This window comes from Bombina bombina, chromosome 2 (assembly GCF_027579735.1).
Source record: "Bombina bombina isolate aBomBom1 chromosome 2, aBomBom1.pri, whole genome shotgun sequence".
Classification (NCBI taxonomy): domain Eukaryota; kingdom Metazoa; phylum Chordata; class Amphibia; order Anura; family Bombinatoridae; genus Bombina; species Bombina bombina.
In genome coordinates this window covers 968804731-968826554 of record NC_069500.1, presented here as the reverse complement: position 1 = coordinate 968826554, position 21824 = coordinate 968804731, and the positions used below count along the sequence as shown (strand labels likewise).

Below are 21824 nucleotides of genomic sequence, written 5' to 3'. Positions count from 1 at the left end.
AAACTAATTACACCTAATCTAAGCCCACTAATAAAATAAAAAAGCCCCCCAAAATAAAAAATTCCCTACCCTATTCTAAAATACAAAAGTAATCGGCTCTTTTACCAGCCATTAAAAGGGCTTTTTGCGGGGTCTTGCCCCAAAGTAATTTTCTCTTTTACCTGAAAAGAAAAATACAATACCCCCCCAACATTACAACCCACCCAAACCCGCTTAAATAAACCTATCGCTAACCCCCTGAAGATCATCCTACCTTGTCGTCTTCACCCAGCCGAGCCAAATTCTTCATCCAAGGTGCGCAGAGGAGGTCCGGTAGAAGTCTTCATCCAAGCGGCAAAGAAGAAGTCCTCCATCCGGTAGAAGTGTTCATCCAGGCAGCGTCTTTAATCTTCATCCATGCGGAGCGGAGCCATCTTCAATGGAGCCAACGCGGAGCCATCCTCTTCAACCGACGGACTAACGACGAATAAACGTTCCTTTAAGGGACGTCATCCAAGATGGCGTCCCTTCAATTCCGATTGGCTGATCGAATTCTATCAGCCAATCGGAATTAAGGTAGAAAAAATCTGATTGGCTGATCCAATCAGTCAATCGTATTTAACTCGCATTCTATTGGCTGATTGGAACAATAAATAATAAATAAATAATAAATTTATTATAGTAGCGGCGACGGTGCGGGCGGGAGATTAGGGGTTAATAATTGTAGGTAGGTGGCGGCGATGTTAGGGAGGGCATATTAGGGGTTAATACTATTTATTATAGTGTTTGCGAGGCGGGAGTGCAGCGGTTTAGGGGTTAATACATTTATTATAGTGGCAGCTAGGTCCGGACGGCAGATTAGGGGTTAATAACTGTAGTTATAATATAGGGGTCGGCGATGTTGGGGGCAGCAGATTAGGGGTTCATAGGGATAATATAGGTGGCGGCGGTGTCCGGTCGACAGATTAGGGGTTGTTAATTTTTATTAGAGTGGCGGCGATGTGGGGGGGCCTCGGTTTAGGGGTACATAGGTAGTTTATGGGTGTTAGTGTACTTTAGAGCACAGTAGTTAAGAGCTTTATATTCCGGCGTTAGCCCATAAAGATCTTAACTACTGACTTTTTTTGGCTTTAGGAGTCTTGTCGGTAGAGGGTCTACCACTCACTTCTCCCAAGACTATAAATACCAGCGTAAGGCAGATCCCATTGAAAAGATAGGATACGCAATTGGCGTAAGGGGATCTGCGGTAGCCTGGAATCGCGGTAGGGAAGTGAGCGGTAGACCCTTTTCTGCCTGACTCTAAATACCAGCGGGCGGCTAAAAGCAGCGTTAGGACCCCTTAACGCTGCTTTTGACGGCTAACGCAAAACTATAAATCTAGGTGCTTGTGTTAATGCATTTAAAAATTGTTCACACTCCATCAGTATGTAAATGCATTGCAAAACTGCAGAAGATATTGCCCATTACCTTCAGCACTTTTACATTTTAAGCTTTTAAGAAAGAGTGTGTTTCCCTCTGTGTGTTTTCAGTCCCTATGGGTATGTATCCTTTTTATCCCCTCTTTTTTTTATTTTTGTGCTATGATGTCCTAATTAATTTTTATTTGTATGTACATATGTTATGTTTTTTCCTGGTTGCTTGTCAACAAAGTTTTTTATATTGAAAATATATAAAAGTACAGGTTTTGCCACATTCTGTACCAGGCACTAGCAATAATGTGATATCCACCACTAGTACAAGTATCAAAACTTATTTTCATTTAAGTCGTGTATCATCTGATTGTTCCTGCAGATTGTGGCTACTGGAATCTGCCGCTCGGATGACCATGTTCTAGAAGGAGTAATAAGTGACTTGAAGTTTCCAGTGATTCTAGGCCATGAAGGAGCAGGAATAGTGGAAAGTGTTGGAGAAGGCGTCAAAAACATTAAACCTGGTATGACTTGCCATAAAAGATTTAGGGTTAGATTATGAGTGGAGCACTATTTGACCCTCCCGTTTGATCGTAAACTTGGCTTGGCTTTTTGCGCACATCGGTACCACATGTATTACAAGTTGAATGTAAAAAGTTTTTGCTCACGTGCTAAACCGACGCAAGCAAAAAGTCAAAGTTAAAATATTGTGACCGCTGTATTGAATTCCCCATAGACTTCAATGAAGCGCTAAAAATGGAAAAGAAAGTGACAACCAACAAGTCTCTCAAATCCAACCGCGTTTAACCAAAGTGGGCTAACCAGACATTAAATAGTAATATTTCATATTCCAATGTTCTTCACAAAGAAGAATATGTTCTATTCATTCATAAATACATATTTCAATATACGAGAGAGAGAAAAAGCAAAATAGAGAAATATTTACAGTAAATACATAGTTAGACACTTTATTAAATATGAATATTGCACAAATGTTTTTTTCATGTTTTCAGCTACTTGACTGCAAATGGTTCCAATGCACTTATATATGTTTGTAAATACATATATACACATATAAATACATAAAGAAATACACATGTGTGTGTATGTGTATGTGTATATATATATATATATATATATATATATATATATATATATATATATATATATATATATATATATATATATATATATATATATATATCACACACACTTTTGACTGAAACAAAGTGATTGCAAAATGTTTTAAAAAATATATTTTATTTTTCTTTTAGGGGACAAAGTCATTCCTCTCTTCATTCCTCAATGTGGAGAATGCAGATGCTGCTTAAATCCGAGAAGCAATTTGTGTTCCAAGAATGAGTGGGTTCTAAAAATAGAATAAAATGCACCACACTTTAATTTAATGTGCTGAAACATTCATTTGAATTCCAACTTGCTTATTTTAAAGGGACAGTCTGCACCAGAATATTTATTGTTTTAAAAGATAGATAATCCCTTTATTACCCATTCCCTAGTTTTGCATAACCAACACTGTTATATTAATACACTTGTTACCTCTGTGATTATCTTGTATCTAAGCTTCTGCAAACTGCCCCCTTATTTCAGTTCATTTGACAGACTTTCATTGTTGCCAATCAAGGCTGGCTCATAGGAACTCCACATGCGTGAGCACAGTGTTATCTATATGAAACACATGAACTAACACCCTCTAGTGGTGAAAAACTGTCAAAATGCCCTGAGCTATGAGGTGGTCTTCAATGGCTTAGTAATTAGCATATGAACCTCCTAGAATAGATTTAGCTTTCAACTAAGAATAGCAAGAGAACAAAGAAAAATTGGTGATAGAAGTAAATTTAAAAAATTGTTTAAAATTACATGCCCTATCTGAATAATGAAAATTTGTTTTGGACAAGCCTGTCCTTTTTAATCGTAGGGTACTACAGATTTGTATATTACTTAAAAATCTAAATACTGTTTTAACTAATAATCTGGCTACAGAAGGCAGATGGTTTTTGATATGATACAGCAGCAATCTATGATTTTTTTATGCCTTAAGTAAATGCTGTTTGTGTATATATATATATATATATATATATATATATATATATATATATATATATATATATATATATATATATATATATATATATATATATATATATATATATATATATATATATAACTAGTGTTTTTACACATAGTGGTATGTTATATACAATTTCATTGTCTGAAAGGAACAACACCCACAAATTTACTGGTAGAGTAACAAGTCATTGCTATTTAAAAAGTAAGTTTATAATTTTAATAAAGAAAAAGTAAAAATTGTGAACAATGTCTTAAAGTGATACTAAACCCAAATGTTTTCTTTCATGATTCAGATAGAGCATACAATTTTAAGCAACTTTTTAATTTATTCCTATTATCAATTTTTCTTTCTTCCCTTGCTATCTTTATTTGAAAAGCAGGAATCTAAGCTTAGAAGCCGGCACATTTTTGGTTCCTAAGCTTACATTCCTGATTTTCAAATAAAGATACCAAGATATAAAATTTCATAATAAGACTAAATTAGAAAGCTGCTTAAAATTACATGCTCTGTCTGAATCATGAAAGAAAACATTTGGGTTTCATATCCCTTTAACCTTCAACTTACAACTTGTGAGTACCTTTCTAGAGAAAACGCTTTTTACAGACCAATAACCATATGTCTCTTAAACAGCATTGGTAAATACAAAGGTGTGCTGTTGGACAACACAACCAGATTCACCTGCAAGGGACAGATGGTACACAATTTCATATGCTGCAGCACCTTCACAGAATACACTGTGGTGGATGAAATAGCTGTCGCTAAGATAGATGATAATGCTCCTCTGGATAAAGTGTGTCTGATTGGCTGTGGCTTTTCTACAGGATATGGCTCTGCAGTGAACATTGCTCAGGTGAGTTTTATATCAGTAATACATTGGCAATATACTAATTGGTAATAAACAAAATCACCAATACATGAAAATGTTTGCTTTGCAGACTTTCATTTGCTTATGTTCTATGACATTATTGATGGAGCAAATATTCTTTTGAAAAGATTTAGAATTATATGCATCATGGCCTCGATCCGATATAAATCGTCGCCCGCAAAAGCCGGCAACGCCAAATTTTGCGTGGGTTTGGTATCCTATATACGGCGTAACTTAGAAGTTACGCGCGTATATTTCTGCCTTCGCCCATATTTTTTTGGCCCATAGACTGACATACAAAACACGCACAGTTTGGTATCCAATATACAACGTAAGGATTTATGCACGCAGATTTCAGAAAATCTACTCCATTCTCATCTCGCCACAAATTGCAGGCGCAGGAGTCCTTGCACTGACTTAGAAACCAACGTAACTCTGTGAAAGCCTAACAAATGCATGCTTAACAACATACATATCAGCAGCTTGATCACAAATAGTTAACCTCCTTCAAAGCATTTATTATTCCTGCCCCTGCAAGTGTGTCAAACCAATCACCAAGGGGTGCATCATGGGGCACAAGGGGTGCATCATGGGGCACAAGGGGTGCTGGAAGCCCTACAATCCCCTGTTCCGTCTACACATGTTGATTCTATAGTTGCTGCTGAGGTCCCTGGTCATGGTGCTGCCCCTGCTGCAGCTGGTCATCGAATTACATACCGCGGATTTCCACTGCATGTAAGTGAAACTACTACATCCCACCCCCATTCCCTTAACCACCCTTATTACTGAAAATATATAATTAGTTCAATTCATGTTTTGGTCACTATGATTTATTGACTATCATTTAGATGAATGAAAATGGATGTTTATACCTTATGTTCACACCTTCTGTAAATACATTATTATTTAGATATATATACCCATGTGCAGGGATAGGCAAGGTGTCCTTCATTAAAGGTCTTTACCTTAGAAAATGTCCGCCACAGCCTTGGCTCGTGCCTTACCCCTGCACATGTGTCAATTTCTACTGGATGTGAGAAACCTTGATTTACATCTTATAATTGAATATCACTATATGTACCCTTCATACACAACTATGTGATGTGGAACACTATTAGTTAAAAAAAGGAATTTTAACTCGCTGCAGGATGCATTTTTATAGCATTTCCTTCTCCCCAGGAAGAAGGAAGTGCTATCAAAATGCATCCTGCAGTGAGTTACAATTCCTTTTTTTAACTAATAGTGTTCAAAACCATTGTCTTATGCATAAGCACTCCAGCCAACAAATAAAGTCTACCGACAGTAGGCATTTTACTGGCATCCCCCAAATATTTGTGTAGTGCGTATGCACCCTTCTAGTTCTCAGAATAACTATGTGATGTGGTTTATAGAACATGAATGTCATAAACATGATGATATTACCTTTTCTGGGCCATTTCCACACAGACCTTATTATGTTTCAACAATATTAGTGTACTAAAACACCCCTCACATGGATGTGGTTGACAATTATATATGGTAAATAACAGAGGACAAGATTTATGCTGAAATATAACAATATTTTATTTTTTTTAGGCTTCTTAGATGAAGGGGCTGAGGTGCCTGGAGTGGCTCTCCTGGGTTGTGTAGATTCATAGGATTCTGCAGGAGTGCTGGCCACAGATGAGAGGCTGGAGGCAGTGTCCTGCTGGTGTGTGAAATGATCCACCAACACACCCAACAGTTGGTTTTGTTCCCGCCATCTGTTGTCAGTCTGCATATCCAAAATAACTCCTCATCTGAGACTGGTTTTGGACTATACCATTTAAAGATGCTGCCATGTCCCGTTGCAGCTCAATGGAATGCAGGAGTAAAGTCTGTTGGCTCCTGTAAAACCTGCGTTGGTCTCTCTGTATTTTCTCGCTGCTTGCTATGAGCCTCCTCTGGATGGAAATGTATTTGTCAATCATGGGAAAATACAGAGGATCTACAGGCTGTTGACCAGCAGGGATCATAGGCGCAGGTTCACCTCTAGCTGCTGTTGCATCTGGAACATCCTCAGCTTCTGCTGCATCTAGAAAATCCTCAGCTGGGGCTGCATCTGGAACATCCTCAGTTGGGGCTGCATCTGGAACTACTACAGCTGGTGCTGCCTGAGGAACTACTACAGCTAGTGCTGCATCAGGGACAAATACACCTATATGCTCCTCTTCAGATGCTGGAGCTCTTCCAAGGGAAGCGGATGGTGGTTCTCTCCGGGTGGACTGGTAGTCCCCATTGCCGACTGGTGTGCGACCACTCAGCCTGTCCAGTTTGCATGTCCTGTACGTAAAAGCCCTGACTGGCCTGATATTGGGGGGGGGGGGGGGTAAAGACATGTACCCTTTGGGGCTGACTTGGCTCCCCCTCAAAGCCAAAAGAACAATCCTCCGGCCAGGGATCCATTCTCTGGATTGGTGGTTGCCGTGGATGCATGCCGTTTGCACCCTGGTGACAGGAGGTTCTGTGGAGGAGTCAAATGATGAGAGGTATTAGAGTAATATATATATATATATATACAGGGAGTGCAGAATTATTACGCAAGTTGTATTTTTGAGGATTCATTTTATTATTGAACAACCATGTTCTCAATGAACCCAAAAAACTCATTAATATCAAAGCTGAATAGTTTTGGAAGTAGTTTTTAGTTTGTTTTTAGTTATAGCTATTTTAGGGGGATATCTGTGTGTGCAGGTGACTATTACTGTGCATAATTATTAGGCAACTTAACAAAAAACAAATATATACCCATTTCAATTATTTATTTTTACCAGTGAAACCAATATAACATCTCAACATTCACAAATATACATTTCTGACATTCAAAAACAAAACAAAAACAAATCAGTGACCAATATAGCCACCTTTCTTTGCAAGGACACTCAAAAGCCTGCCATCCATGGATTCTGTCAGTGTTTTGATCTGTTCACCATCAACATTGCGTGCAGCAGCAACCACAGCCTCCCAGACACTGTTCAGAGAGGTGTACTGTTTTCCCTCCTTGTAAATCTCACATTTGATGATGGACCACAGGTTCTCAATGGGGTTCAGATCAGGTGAACAAGGAGGCCATGTCATTAGATTTTCTTCTTTTATACCCTTTCTTGCCAGCCACGCTGTGGAGTACTTGGACGTGTGTGATGGAGCATTGTCCTGCATGAAAATCATGTTTTTCTTGAAGGATGCAGACTTCTTCCTGTACCACTGCTTGAAGAAGGTGTCTTCCAGAAACTGGCAGTAGGACTGGGAGTTGAGCTTGACTCCATCCTCAACCCGAAAAGGCCCCACAAGCTCATCTTTGATACCAGCCCAAACCAGTACTCCACCTCCACCTTGCTGGCGTCTGAGTCGGACTGGAGCTCTCTGCCCTTTACCAATCTAGCCACGGGCCCATCCATCTGGCCCATCAAGACTCACTCTCATTTCATCAGTCCATAAAACCTTAGAAAAATCAGTCTTGAGATATTTCTTGGCCCAGTCTTGACGTTTCAGCTTGTGTGTCTTGTTCAGTGGTGGTTGTCTTTCAGCCTTTCTTACCTTGGCCATGTCTGAGTATTGCACACCTTGTGCTTTTGGGCACTCCAGTGATGTTGCAGCTCTGAAATATGGCCAAACTGGTGGCAAGTGGCATCTTGGCAGCTGCCCGCTTGACTTTTCTCAGTTCATGGGCAGTTATTTTGCGCCTTGGTTTTTCCACACGCTTCTTGCGACCCTGTTGACTATTTTGAATGAAACGCTTGATTGTTCAATGATCACGCTTCAGAAGCTTTGCAATTTTAAGAGTGCTGCATCCCTCTGCAAGATATCTCACTATTTTTGACTTTTCTGAGCCTGTCAAGTCCTTTTGACCCATTTTGCCAAAGGAAAGGAAGTTGCCTAATAATTATGCACACCTGATATAGGGTGTTGATGTCATTAGACCACACCCCTTCTCATTACAGAGATGCACATCACCTAATATGCTTAATTGGTAGTAGGCTTTTGAGCCTATACAGCTTGGAGTAAGACAACATGCATAAAGAGGATGATGTGGTCAAAATACTCATTTGCCTAATAATTCTGCACTCCCTGTACAGTGAGTATAGTGATTATTAGTAAGAGCAGTGAGAGAGGCGCAATTTATAAAAGTTAGTTAGGTCGGATTTTTGCATTTGTCTTTGGTTAAAGCCTGTACATTTACTTACACTTTTTTTTACATATTGCACACATTTTGCATACATACATAGACAAAATACACAACACTTTTTTTTTCTAACACCTCACACATTTTATTTATCTTTTACAGTGTGATAGGCTGAGTGTTTGGTTGTGATTGGGAGTGAGTGTTAGTGTGTTTAGTGTGAGGATGACAGGGAGAGCTAGGGCGGAGGGGAGGAGGGGAGGGGAGTTGCAGGGAGAGGATTATGGACAGGAGGAGCAGCAGGGTCCCCGTCAGGGAGTAAGTGGAGAGGGAGAGCCAGAAGGGATGATGGGAGTGGGGCTGCCCCGAGACCAGGCACACATAGAAGAGGGATAGAGGGTGCACATGGGGATAGAAAGGGAGAGGATAGGGAGGAACCCACACTAGGGACATCCCAGGGAGGAAGCCAGGCTGCCCAGGACAATGAGCGCATGAGGTGCCCGAACTTCTCTTTCGCTGAAAATCTAGCGCTAGTCCAGGCCGTCATGGAGAACCACACTACCCTCTTTGGCCAAGAGAAGGGCAAAGGAGTTGCCCAAAGGTGTAGGGATGCATGGCTGTTGGTCGAGGAGGCAGTCAACAGTGTGGCCCAGCAGAGGAGGAATGTCGATGGGCTAAAGAAAAGATGGAACGACTGCAAGAGGCGGGTGAAGGAGAAAATGGGCCAAGAAGCAATGACCAGAGGGGAACAGGCGGTGGTCCTCCCCAGGAGGCTGAATACAATGAATGGCAGGAGATAATACGCAGGTCCCTGAGCGTCACAGCAGTCCGTGGACTTCCAGGGGCTCGTGACTCAGGGGCTGCAACATCAGCACAGCATGCTGGTGAGTAACATCCCACACACCAGTATTATATGTATTTGAGATAAAACATCCTTTAATGTCACACAGTCATGTACACAATGAGGAGCATGGTATTTGGCCTACTAACAAAAACATCTACAATTATATTTCACATTAAAGGGACATTAAACCAAATCTTTTTATTTCATTATTCAGATAGAGAATACAGTTTTAAACAACATCCCAATTTACTTCTATTTAATTTGCTTCATTATTCTGATATTCTTTGTTTATTAAATCTCAATGCACATGGGTGAGCCAATCACATGAGGCATTGATGTGCAGCCACCAATCAGCAGCTTCTGAGCCTATCTAGATATGCTTTTCAGCAAAGAATATCAAGAGAATGAAGCAAATTAGGTGATGGAAGTAAATTAGAAAGTTGTTTAAAATTGCATGCTCTAGCTGAATCATGAAAGAATAAAAATGGGTTTAATGTCCATTTAATGCTAATTAACACATTGAAATTCATGATATGTAGAATAGTGAAATACTAACATGTCTCAGAGTAACACAGGCCACAAGCCACATGTAGAGTTTTCAGTAAATGGACACTATAGCCATCACAATACTTTTAGCTCAAGAAAGCATGTTATGTGCCTACATCGGGCTAAATGAAATTGTGTAACCATAGTGTCACTTAAAGAACACATTTTATCCATCACTGACATGTACACATACATGTATACTTTGCATATTAAAATCCCTCATATCACAAATCACAATGTGCACATGAATGTTATAGAGTTTGACATGAGAATGAGTAAAGGCCCTAGCATTTATCAATGTACATTGTATGTCCACATGGATATATATATGATTGTACTAATACCTCTCATCATTTGACTCCTCCACAGAACCTCCTGTCACCAAGGTGCAAACGGCATGCATCCACCGCAACCACCAGTCCAGAGAATGCCTCCACCGCAACCACCAGTCCAGAGAATGCCTCCGCCGCAACCACCAGTCCAAAGAATCCATCAGCGAGGACAGTATGCTCCCAGGCATGAGCTGAGTTGGATTGCCTCCGTTGAAGAGCCAGACGTCATGCCACCAACATTGGCAGACGAGCCCTGGCAGGATCCCTGGCCAGAGGATTGTTCTTTTGGCTTTGAGGGGGAGCCAAGTCAGCCCCAAAGGGTACATGTCTTTACCCCCCCCCCCCCCAATATCAGGCCAGTAAGGGCTTTACGTTCAGGACATGCAAACTGGACAGGCTGAGTGGTCGCACACCAGTCGGCAATGGGACTACCAGTCCACACGGAGAGCTCCACCATCCGCTTCCCTTGGAAGAGCTCCAGCATCTGAAGAGGAGCATATAGGTGTATTTGTCCCTGATGCAGCACCAGCTGTAGTAGTTCCTCAGGCAGCACCAGCTATAGTTGTTCCAGATGCAGCAGAAGCTGAGGATGTTCCAGATGCAGCAGAAGCTGAGGATGTTCCAGATGAAACAGCAGATAGAGGTGAACCTGCGCTTATGATCCCTGCTGGTCAACAGCCTGTAGATCCTCTGTATTCTCCCACAGGTGACTAATACATTTCCCTCCAGAGGAGGCTCATAGCAAGCAGCGAGAAAATACAGAGAGACCAACGCAGGTTTTACAGGAGCCAACAGACTTTACTCCTGCATTCCATTGAGCTGCAACGGGACATGGCAGCATCTTTAAATTGTATAGTCCAAAACCAGTCTCAGATGAGGAGTTATTTTGGATATGCAGATGCAGACTGACAACAGATGGCGGGAACAAAACCAACTGTTGGGTGTGTTGGTGGAGCATTTCACACATCAGCAGGACACTGCCTCCAGCCTCTAATCTGTGGCCAGCACTCCTGCAGAATCCTATGAATCCACACAACCCAGGAGACCTAGGAGAGTCACTCCAGGCACCTCAGCCCCCTCCTTTAAGAAGCTTAAAAAAAAAAAAATTTTGTTATATTTCAGCATAAATCTTGTCCTCTGTTATTTACCATATATAATTGTCAACCACATCCATGTGAGGGGTGTTTTAGTACACTAATATTGTTGAAACATATAATAAGGTCTGTGTGGAAATGGCCCAAAAAAGGTAATATCATCATGTTTATGACATATTCATGTTCTATAAACCACATCACATAGTTAGAAGGGTGCAAGGAAATGCTATAAAAATGCATCCTGCAGCGAGTTAAAATTCCTTTTTTAACTAATAGTGTTCCACATCACATAGTTGTGTATGAAGGGTACATATAGTGATATTCAATTATAAGATATAAATCAGTTTCTCACATCCAATAGAAATTGACACATGTGCAGGGATAGGCACGAGCCAAGGCTGTGGCGGACATTTTCTAAGGTAAAGACCTTTAGTGAAGGACACCTTGCCTATCCCTGCACATGGGTATATATATCTAAATAATAATGTATTTACAGAAGGTGTGAACATAAGGTATAAACATCCATTTTCATTCTTCTAAATGATAGTCAATAAATCATAGTGACCAAAACATGAATTAAACTAATGATATATTTTCAGTAAATAGGGTGATTAAGGGAATAGGGGTGGGATGTAGTAGTTTCACTTACATGCAGTGGAAATCCGCAGTATGTAATTCGATGACCAGCTGCAGCAGGGGCAGCACCATGACCAGGGACCTCAGCAGCAACTATAGAAAAAGCATATGTAGACGGAACAACAGGGGATTGTAGAGCTTCCAGCACCCTTTGTGCCCCATGATGCACCCCTTTGTGATTGGTTTGACACACTTGCAGAGGCAGGAATAATAAATGCTTTGAAGAGGTTAACTATTTGTGATCAAGCTGCTGATATGTATGTTGTTAAGCATGCATTTGTTAGGCTTTCACAGAGTTACGTTGGTTTCTAAGTCAGTGCAAGGGCTCCTGCACCTGCAATTTGTGGCGAGATGAGAATGGAGTAGATTTTCTGAAATCTGCACGCGTAAGTCCTTACGCTGTATATTGGATACCAAACTGCGTGTGTTTTGTATGTCAGTCTATGGGCCAAAAAAATACAGACGAAGGCAGAAATATACGCGCGTAACTTCTAAGTTACGCCGTATATAGGATACCAAACCCGCGCAAAATTTGGCATCGCCGACTTTTGCGGGTGAAGATTTATATTGGATCAAAGCCCATATATCTATCTCTCTGCCTGTCTATCTAATTAATAGTTCATAGAGCATTTGAAAAAAAAATGTTTATAAGACTATTTGGATGTATTTCTGCCTATAACATTTACCAATATATAATTTCACTTTCTCTTTTCACTCTGCAGGTTACCCCTAACTCCTCGTGTGCTGTGTTTGGTCTGGGAGGTGTTGGCCTTTCAGCCATTATTGGATGCAAAGTAGCAGGTGCTTCTAAGATCATTGCAGTTGATACAAATAGTGATAAGTTTGCTAAAGCAAAAGAGTTAGGAGCCACTCACTGTGTCAACCCAAAGGAATTTAAGGAACCCATCCATGAGGTGCTAGCAAATATGACCGATGGAGGAGTGGACTACGCGATTGAGTGCATTGGAAATGTTGATATAATGGTTAGTAAATGCCCTCTCTCTTATCTGAGGATATCCTATTTGGTAGTGGATATTGACTGTGGATACGTTATACATAGTTTATGGGGACTGAAAACGAACAAGAATTTGACTATACTATTTATTATTATTCATCCTTTGAATAGATACAGTATATTGTTATATTTTTTGGTGCACAGAATTATTTACACAGGTTTTTATTTTACAATATTTTTTTTTTGTCTGTGTTATGATTACTGTATTGTTTTTTTGTTGTTCTTTTGCTTTAAAATAGATTAAACAAAGTCAAAATGATATAATGATGTTTAGGTAAACATAGGTTAAAGGTACATGATGCCAAAATGTTGAAGAACATGAAAATGATGCAGCATAGCTATAAAAAGCTGGCTAAAAAATATCACCTGAACATCTCTATGTAAAAAATGAAGATATTTTACTCGGTAGCCACATCCCAATTTTAAGTAGAAAATCAGGATGCTAGTCCCTGTGACTTGCAAGGGAGCGTGAATCCGGCATGTGCTAGCACAGTCATATTATTTTTCTTCTCAAGGAAATTTATAATGAAGTTTCTCGCGATTTCACTATAAACTCATGAGATCACAGTAAAGCAAAGTGTGACCTAAGCACTAATTTAGTTGTTTGGCTGTTTTTTTTTTTTTTTTTTGTTTTTTTTTACCTCCCTTCTGATTGTAGCTGAAGTACAATTATTCACAGAGCACCGTGATCTAAAGAAATGTTGAGGTAAAATAAGTTCATTTTTTACATAGAGATACATATGATATTTTCTAGCCAGCTTTTTACAGTTATGCTGTATCACCTTTTAAGTGATTTAACATAGGGGTAACATGTCCCTTTTTAAGAGCCAAGGCCCTTTAGGTTGATTTTATAGTATTTATTTAGATATGATGTAGAGGATACCATAAGAACTAGCGAGAGATCTTTCTTTCTGTAAAGCATTTCATATTGATTGAGAATTGGGTAATTACGGGTGCTTTCTTCCTTTTTATAATTTGTTTAAAAAAAAATTCTAATCACTAAAGTATTTAAAAAAAAAAAAATATTGTTGAAAAAGAGGAAAATTAAAACAGCATACACTTTCTTATCCTAGTATCAAATGAAAATCCTCATAAATTGCTAAATTATGCATAGTAAAAAAAATATTTGCAATATTCTTTCAATGTTCAATTCTTTCAAAATTCTTCAAATGTTTCAGGTAATTTCTTGAAATGTGGTCAACTGCAAAGATACTGAATACTACATTCTGCAGATGCTTTTCAAGAGTGTTTTTTCATAAATTGCTCTGAGATGAATAAACAATGTGGATTTTGCAAACAAAATTACAGTTTTAATAAATACTAGAAATGCAATTTATTTGTATGCAGATCTTTTGCAATACAGTTTCTGATATATACTATGCATGTATTAAACATTTCAATGATAAATTTAACATCTTTATATCTTTTGTATCCTCTTCTCAGACATCTGCACTTTTGGGTGCTCATCATGGCTGCGGGACTTCCGTTATTGTTGGCTTGGCTCCTGCATCAGCTAAAATGAATTTTGACCCTGCATTGATGCTCACTGGCCGCAAACTGGCAGGAGGATTGTTTGGAGGTACTTTATTGAGAGATTTAATTGTAGCTCAATTTGGTATTTATTTGAAATTTAGATAGAAGATAGATAGACATATAAATGATAGATAAATGATAGATAGACATATACCTTCTAACATATGTAATAATTCAGACAGAGCATGCAGTTAAAACCTTACAAAAATACAATAAATAAACCTTTTTTTTTTAGTCTATTAACAAATTAACTTTGGCATTCTTTGTTAAAGAGCATGTCTAGATTTGATCAGTGTGCACTTCTCTTGAACTATATGCCAGCAGTCCTACGATTAGTATATAAACATTTTCTCTGAATGTCATTAAAAAAACCCTACTGAATTTGTTTAATAAACCTGGTGGAACTTGTAGTATCAATTGGCCTTACTAGATATGCGAATCCTAGTATTATAGTTACTGAGATCTATTAAACTTTATTTTACAGGTTAATCTATTTTACATTCAGAATAGCAGTTAAAGGGAGATGAAACCCAATTTTTTCATTCATGATTTAGAAAGAACATGCAATTTTAAACAACTTTCCAGATGACTTGTGTTATCTAATTTGCTTCATTGTCTTGATATCCTTTGTTGAAAAAGGCTCAGTAGTCGCTGATTGGTGGCTGAACATAGAGGCCTCCTGTTATTGGCTCACCCATGTGTATTGTATTTTTTCAACAAAGGATATCTGAAGAATGAAGCAAATTAAATATTAGAAGTAAATTTGAATGTTGTTTAACATTGTAATGAATGAAATATTTTGGGTTTTATGTCCCATTAAATTACTTTCATTTAAAAAAAAGTTGAAAATTTAAAGGGACACTGAACCCAAATTTTTTTCTTTTGTGATTCAGATAGAGCATGGAATTTTAAGCAACTTTCTAATTTACTCCTGTTATCAAATTTTCTTTATTCTCTTGGTTTTCTTTATTTAAAATGCAAGAATGTAAGTTTAGATGCCGGCCCATTTTTGGAGAACAACCTGGGTTGTCCTTGCTGATTGGTGGATAAATTCATCCACCAATAAAAAAGTGCTGTCCAAATATCTGAACCAAAAAGCAGCTTAGATTCCTTCTTTTTCAAATAAAGATAGCAAGAGAACGAAGAAAAATTTATAATAGGAGTAAATTAGAAAGTTGCTTAAAATTACATGCTCTATCTGAATCAAGAAAGAAAATAAATTGGGTTCAGTGTCCCTTTAAGTGACCAAATAAATGTTGGTCTCACAGTTTATATTTTGTAATATTCTGAAACATTTATTCATGCTTAAGAACAACTATAATAAGCAATCACAATATTAATAATTTCTTAATTTTGCAACAGGTTGGAAGAGCAAAGAAGCTGTGCCAAAGCTGGTTTCTGAATTTATGGATAATAAGTTCCAGCTGGATGGGCTAATAAGTTTCAAATTTCCATTTGAAAAAATCAATGAAGGTTTTGAGCTTTTGCGCAAGGGAGAAAGGTATGTTGTGTATTTAAAATATATACATTTAATGTGTGTAAGATGTATAGAGAATTAAACATTAATAACCCATTAAATTAAAGGGACAGGAAAGTCAAAATTAAACTTGCATGATTCAGAGCATGCAATTTTAAGACACTTTTTAATTTACTTCTATTTTCAAATGTGCTTTGTTCTCTTAGTATCCCTTGTAAAAAATTAATAAGCACATATCATACACTAGTGGGAGCTGCTGCTTATTGGTGCCTGCACACATTTGTCTCTTGTGATTGGCTAAATAAATATTTTCAGCTTCCTGGCAGTATTGCAATGCGGTCCCTTCAGCAATGGATAACAAGAGAATGAAGTAAAGTTTATAATATAATTAAATTGGAAAGTTGTTTAAAATTGTATGTTCTATCTGAATCATAAAAGACAATTTTGTGGTTTACTATCCCTTTAAATGGGTAATTCTTATGCAAATATCACACTCTCTAAATCGGTGATGCCCCACTTTTTAATACATGGGGATTGTAGATCAATATTTTAGAATCCTTAAGGGTAGCATATACACGTGTGGCCATTAGAAACACAAATCATAATATATTAACTAAAAAAATAAAGCAGTGAACACCTCTTTGCGAGACACACTGTTCTAAAGGTAAAAACTGCCTTTATAGAATTGGGACAGTGGCTTCATAGTACTGGTGAGATTTCTCATATAATCTGACAAACCCAGAGAGCTTTATAGCATTGAGCCCCACAAAGGTAATATCCTGCTCTGGAGGTGAAAGTGTTGCTCCTTCAATGCTTGCAGAACCTGAGTGGGACTTTACTGGTGTTTTTTAACCCCCTTATCCACCACCTTCTTAACTTGCAGTTGCTAGAATATGTATGCCTTTATTAGCTTATCAACTAGGTATCAGTTACTTAAAGGGACAGTCTAGTCAAAATTAAACGTTCATGAAACAGATAGGGAATCCAAGAATAAGAATGAAGAAAAAATAATAGGTGTAAATCAAAAAGTTGCTTAAAATTGCATGCTCCATCTGAATAATAAAAGAAAAAAATTGGGTTCAGTGTCCCTTTAACCCCTTGAGTGTTGCCGTCGCAGAGTTTCCCACTCTGGTGCTAACGACGGCTCAGAGCCGTCGCTAGCACTCTCCCACCTTGAGAGAGATCTGGGGGCTCCCACCCACTCCTACCCCGCCGATCGTGCCTGTAGAGTGACAGGCATAGCCGGGGCTTCCAGTATTGCATGGTGACGTCATGCACAATAATGTGATGACATCACCTCACAATAACGTGATGACGTCACCGCGCAACTTTATTTATACTTAACAATGTTAAGTATAGGAGCAGGGGGCATGCTGCTTAGAAGCCTGTATCTCAGACATCTAAGCAGCTACAGACCCCCAAGACCATTGGAAAGGTTATTGCCATTGGAAAGGTAATAGCCCAACCTTTCCAACAGTGTAAGTCTTGGGGGTCTGAAATTTTTTTAAAAAAAAGTTATAATAAATTGTTAAAAAAATAAAAATAATAAAAAAACCATTAAAAAAAATCTTAGCACCCAGGTGGGAAAGTGCTTAGCACTCAAAGGGTTAATGCAATGTATTTTTTTTATCTTGTTAAAGTTCATTATTATATCAGCTTCAAGCTCTCCAAATGTCTTCAGTGTCAAACTGTGTTGACCATTAAAACTAATTTGTGAAACACTTTTCTTTTTTTTTTTTTTTTTTTTTTTTTTAAACTAACTTTTGACTGTTTTTATTTTACAGCATACGCACTGTGCTTGAGCTCTGAGACCCTCATGGACTTTTCCACATCTTAACATAATATGAGATATGAATAAGGAAGAAGAGTGATTTTATAACAGAGAAAATATTTAGCGATTGGCACCATAAAGCTCACAAAGGATACATGAGTATACTAACACTGGTGGAGGTTATATTGCAGACTAAATTCACCTTAAATAATTCTCAAATAGTAAGACATTGGTATATTTAGCTAAATACTATTCTTGCTTGAAAAAAAAACTTGCAATAAAATCTAGTAAAAACCAGAAAATGTTTTGTGATTTCCCCCCCCCCCCCCCATGTAATGTATTTTTTATTTTATTTTTAAATTAATTTATTTATTAATTTTGGAAAATCGCATCTAAAATGCTCACTCAACTTTTGAACCTGGCAACCAGTCTAACAAGTTTACTTAACCGTGTCATGCAAGAGCAGGTTATTGCCAGTCTAATTTAGTTTTAGATAGCTTTGGCTAAAAAAACTAAGAATATTTTTCAACTTTTACTCTCACAAAAAAATAAATAAGAATAATAATAAAATATATATATATATATATATATATATATATATATATATATATATATATATATATATATATATATATATATATATATATATATATACACAGGGAGTGCAGAATTATTAGGCAAGTTGTATTTTTGAGGATTAATTTTATTATTGAACAACAACCATGTTCTCAATGAACCCAAAAAACTCATTAATATCAAAGCTGAATAGTTTTGGAAGTAGCTTTTAGTTTGTTTTTAGTTATAGCTATTTTAGGGGGATATCTGTGTGTGCAGGTGACTATTACTGTGCATAATTATTAGGCAACTTAACAAAAAACAAATATATACCCATTTCAATTATTTATTTTTACTAGTGAAACCAATATAACATCTCAACATTCACAAATATACATTTCTAACATTCAAAAACAAAACAAAAACAAATCAGTGACCAATATAGCCACCTTTCTTTGCAAGGACACTCAAAAGCCTGCCATCCATGGATTCTGTCAGTGTTTTGATCTGTTCACCATCAACATTGCGTGCAGCAGCAACCACAGCCCCCCAGACACTGTTCAGAGAGGTGTACTGTTTTCCCTCCTTGTAAATCTCAAATTTGATGATGGACCACAGGTTCTCAATGGGGTTCAGATCAGGTGAACAAGGAGGCCATGTCATTAGATTTTCTTCTTTTATACCCTTTCTTGCCAGCCACGCTGTGGAGTACTTGGACGCGTGTGATGGAGCATTGTCCTGCATGAAAATCATGTTTTTCTTGAAGGATGCAGACTTCTTCCTGTACCACTGCTTGAAGAAGGTGTCTTCCAGAAACTGGCAGTAGGACTGGGAGTTGAGCTTGACTCCATCCTCAACCCGAAAAGGCACCACAAGCTCATCTTTGATGATACCAGCCCAAACCAGTACTCCACCTCCACCTTGCTGGCGTCTGAGTCGGACTGGAGCTCTCTGCCCTTTACCAATCCAGCCACGGGCCCATCCATCTGGCCCATCAAGACTCACTCTCATTTCATCAGTCCATAAAACCTTAGAAAAATCAGTCTTGAGATATTTCTTGGCCCAGTCTTGACGTTTCAGCTTGTGTGTTTTGTTCAGTGGTGGTCGTCTTTCAGCCTTTCTTACCTTGGCCATGTCTCTGAGTATTGCACACCTTGTGCTTTTGGGCACTCCAGTGATGTTGCAGCTCTGAAATATGGCCAAACTGGTGGCAAGTGGCATCTTGGCAGCTGCACGCTTGACTTTTCTCTGTTCATGGGCAGTTATTTTGCGCCTTGGTTTTTCCACACGCTTCTTGTGACCCTGTTGACTATTTTGAATGAAACGCTTGATTGTTCGATGATCACGCTTCAGAAGCTTTGCAATTTTAAGAGTGCTGCATCCCTCTGCAAGATATCTCACTATTTTTGACGTTTCTGAGCCTGTCAAGTCCTTCTTTTGACCCATTTTGCCAAAGGAAAGGAATTTGCCTAATAATTATGCACACCTGATATAGGGTGTTGATGTCATTAGACCACACCCCTTCTCATTACAGAGATGCACATCACCTAATATGCTTAATTGGTAGTAGGATTTCGAGCCTATACAGCTTGGAGTAAGACAACATGCATAAAGAGGATGATGTGGTCAAAATACTCATTTGCCTAATAATTCTGCACTCCCTGTATATATATATATATATATATATATATATATATATATATATATATATATATATATATATAAAAATCTTAAGACATACTTAACCTCTAAGCATTAGGGGCGAGATTACATATACGGTGCAAGCTTCAGCGCAAGTGCTGCAACCCGTAATTTCACCTCGGACATCGGGGTATCCAAACAACCTCAAAATTGTGTATATAGAGTGTGTGTGTGTGTATATGTGTGTGTATATATATATATATATATATTGGGGTAGATTTAACAAAGGTCGATCAGACATGATCCGTTGTGGCAAATCATGTCTGCTCGACCTCTCTAAATGCCATCAGCATACGCTGTCTGGTGAAATGCTTGTGCAATGCCGCCTCCTGCTCCGCTAGCAGGAACCTTCAATCATCCCGACCTGAAACAATGGGGCTTCAAAGCAGCATCCGCTTTTTAATAAATGAAGCCTATAGAGTGCAATTTCTGTTTGCGCTCGAGTGCAACTGTTTACTTGCCACTTGTAATATGCACGTTAGTTAGCATGGTCGTGGTATTGTTTATCGCAAATGTTAGCACAGCACTTGTAAACTAGCCCATAATTAGCAAAATGTATATTGTGTTTTGCCAACAGCATCATTTATTGAAAAGTCCCCTAATTAAGTATTTATCCAGCTTATTTAAAAGTGCATTTTTCTTTTTATGTTGCTCAGAGAAAGTCCATACATATTATATTAAAACAGATAAGAAGTCCCTTGGTAAACAGCCAGATTAGTTGCTATCAAGAAAGATTTTGTGTTTGCTATTGCAAATATTAGCGAAATAAAGTTTAAAGTAACAATGACTTATTTAATGACTTAAATACTTCTATAAATTGCGTTGTAAATGTTTTCAGTGTACTTTGGTTTAAAAATAGTGATGATTTGAAACTGCATAAGCTGATTTTAATGCTCTATAGCAAATTATTTTATAACAAATCATATAATTTATAGCTATGCATTATAACTGTTTATCCTCACAGATATTAAAACCTGACTGGTGAACATTCTTCATTCATGCATGCACAAATTAGGAAACCCAGTCCTGCATAGCATTAAAGGGACACTAAACCCCAAAAATGTCTTTCATGATTCAAATAGAGAATACAATTTTAAACAACATTCCAATTTACTTTTATTATCTAATTTGCTTCACTCTTTAGATATCCTGGGTTGAAGAAATATCAATGCACATAGGTTAGCCAATCACACGAGGCATATATGGGCAGCCACCAATCAGCAGCTACTGATCCTATCTAGATATGCTTTTCAGCAAATGATATCAATAAAATGAAGCAAATTAGATAATAGAAGTAAATTAGAAAGAAGTTTAAAATTGCATGCTCGTTCTAAATCATGAAAGAAAAAAAAATTGTGTTTCATGCCCCTTTAATAATAATATAAATCCTGTTGCTAAAAAAGGTTTTTATTTACTTCATATAGGGTCCAAACAAACAATATGACAATGTGTCAAGCCCCAACCAAACTCTTATCCTCTTAAAGGGACAGTATACTATCAAATGGTTTTTCTCTTAATGTGTTTCCAATTACTTTTTTTTTACCAGCTGCAGAGAATAAAATGTATGAGATTTGCTTTTTAAGGTTTGAGTATCTGAATTAGCTGATTTTGTGTTTTGAGGTCACAACCTAATAAAATGGGTTGAGGTTGTAGGTATAATCAGATCTCAGTACTTTATCAAGTTGTGTACATATAAATGCATCTTTATCTTATATCTGTCTGTAAACCAATCACCAATACTTGGAAGGAACAATGGAAAATTAACATTTTTTTACCTTATATCTTGTATACTCCACTGGGAGTGTAATTTCTTCTGCTGGTTATGTTTACACAGCTTGGC

The 21824-nt window shown here is 37.9% G+C and overlaps 1 protein-coding gene across 1 annotated transcript in view; it reads left to right on the top strand.

Moving 5' to 3' along the window:
• The window catches only part of LOC128649914 (alcohol dehydrogenase 1), an 83210-nt gene extending 65180 nt beyond the window's left edge, over positions 1-18030 (top strand). The window contains exons 3-9 of the mRNA XM_053703465.1: positions 1771-1912; positions 2663-2750; positions 4108-4327; positions 12655-12915; positions 14391-14526; positions 15843-15981; positions 17742-18030. Of these exons, the coding sequence (XP_053559440.1) occupies positions 1771-1912; positions 2663-2750; positions 4108-4327; positions 12655-12915; positions 14391-14526; positions 15843-15981; positions 17742-17766 (1011 nt within the window). The 3' untranslated portion in view covers positions 17767-18030. The remainder of the gene's footprint in view (positions 1-1770; positions 1913-2662; positions 2751-4107; positions 4328-12654; positions 12916-14390; positions 14527-15842; positions 15982-17741) is intronic.
• Positions 18031-21824: the final 3794 nt, after the last annotated feature.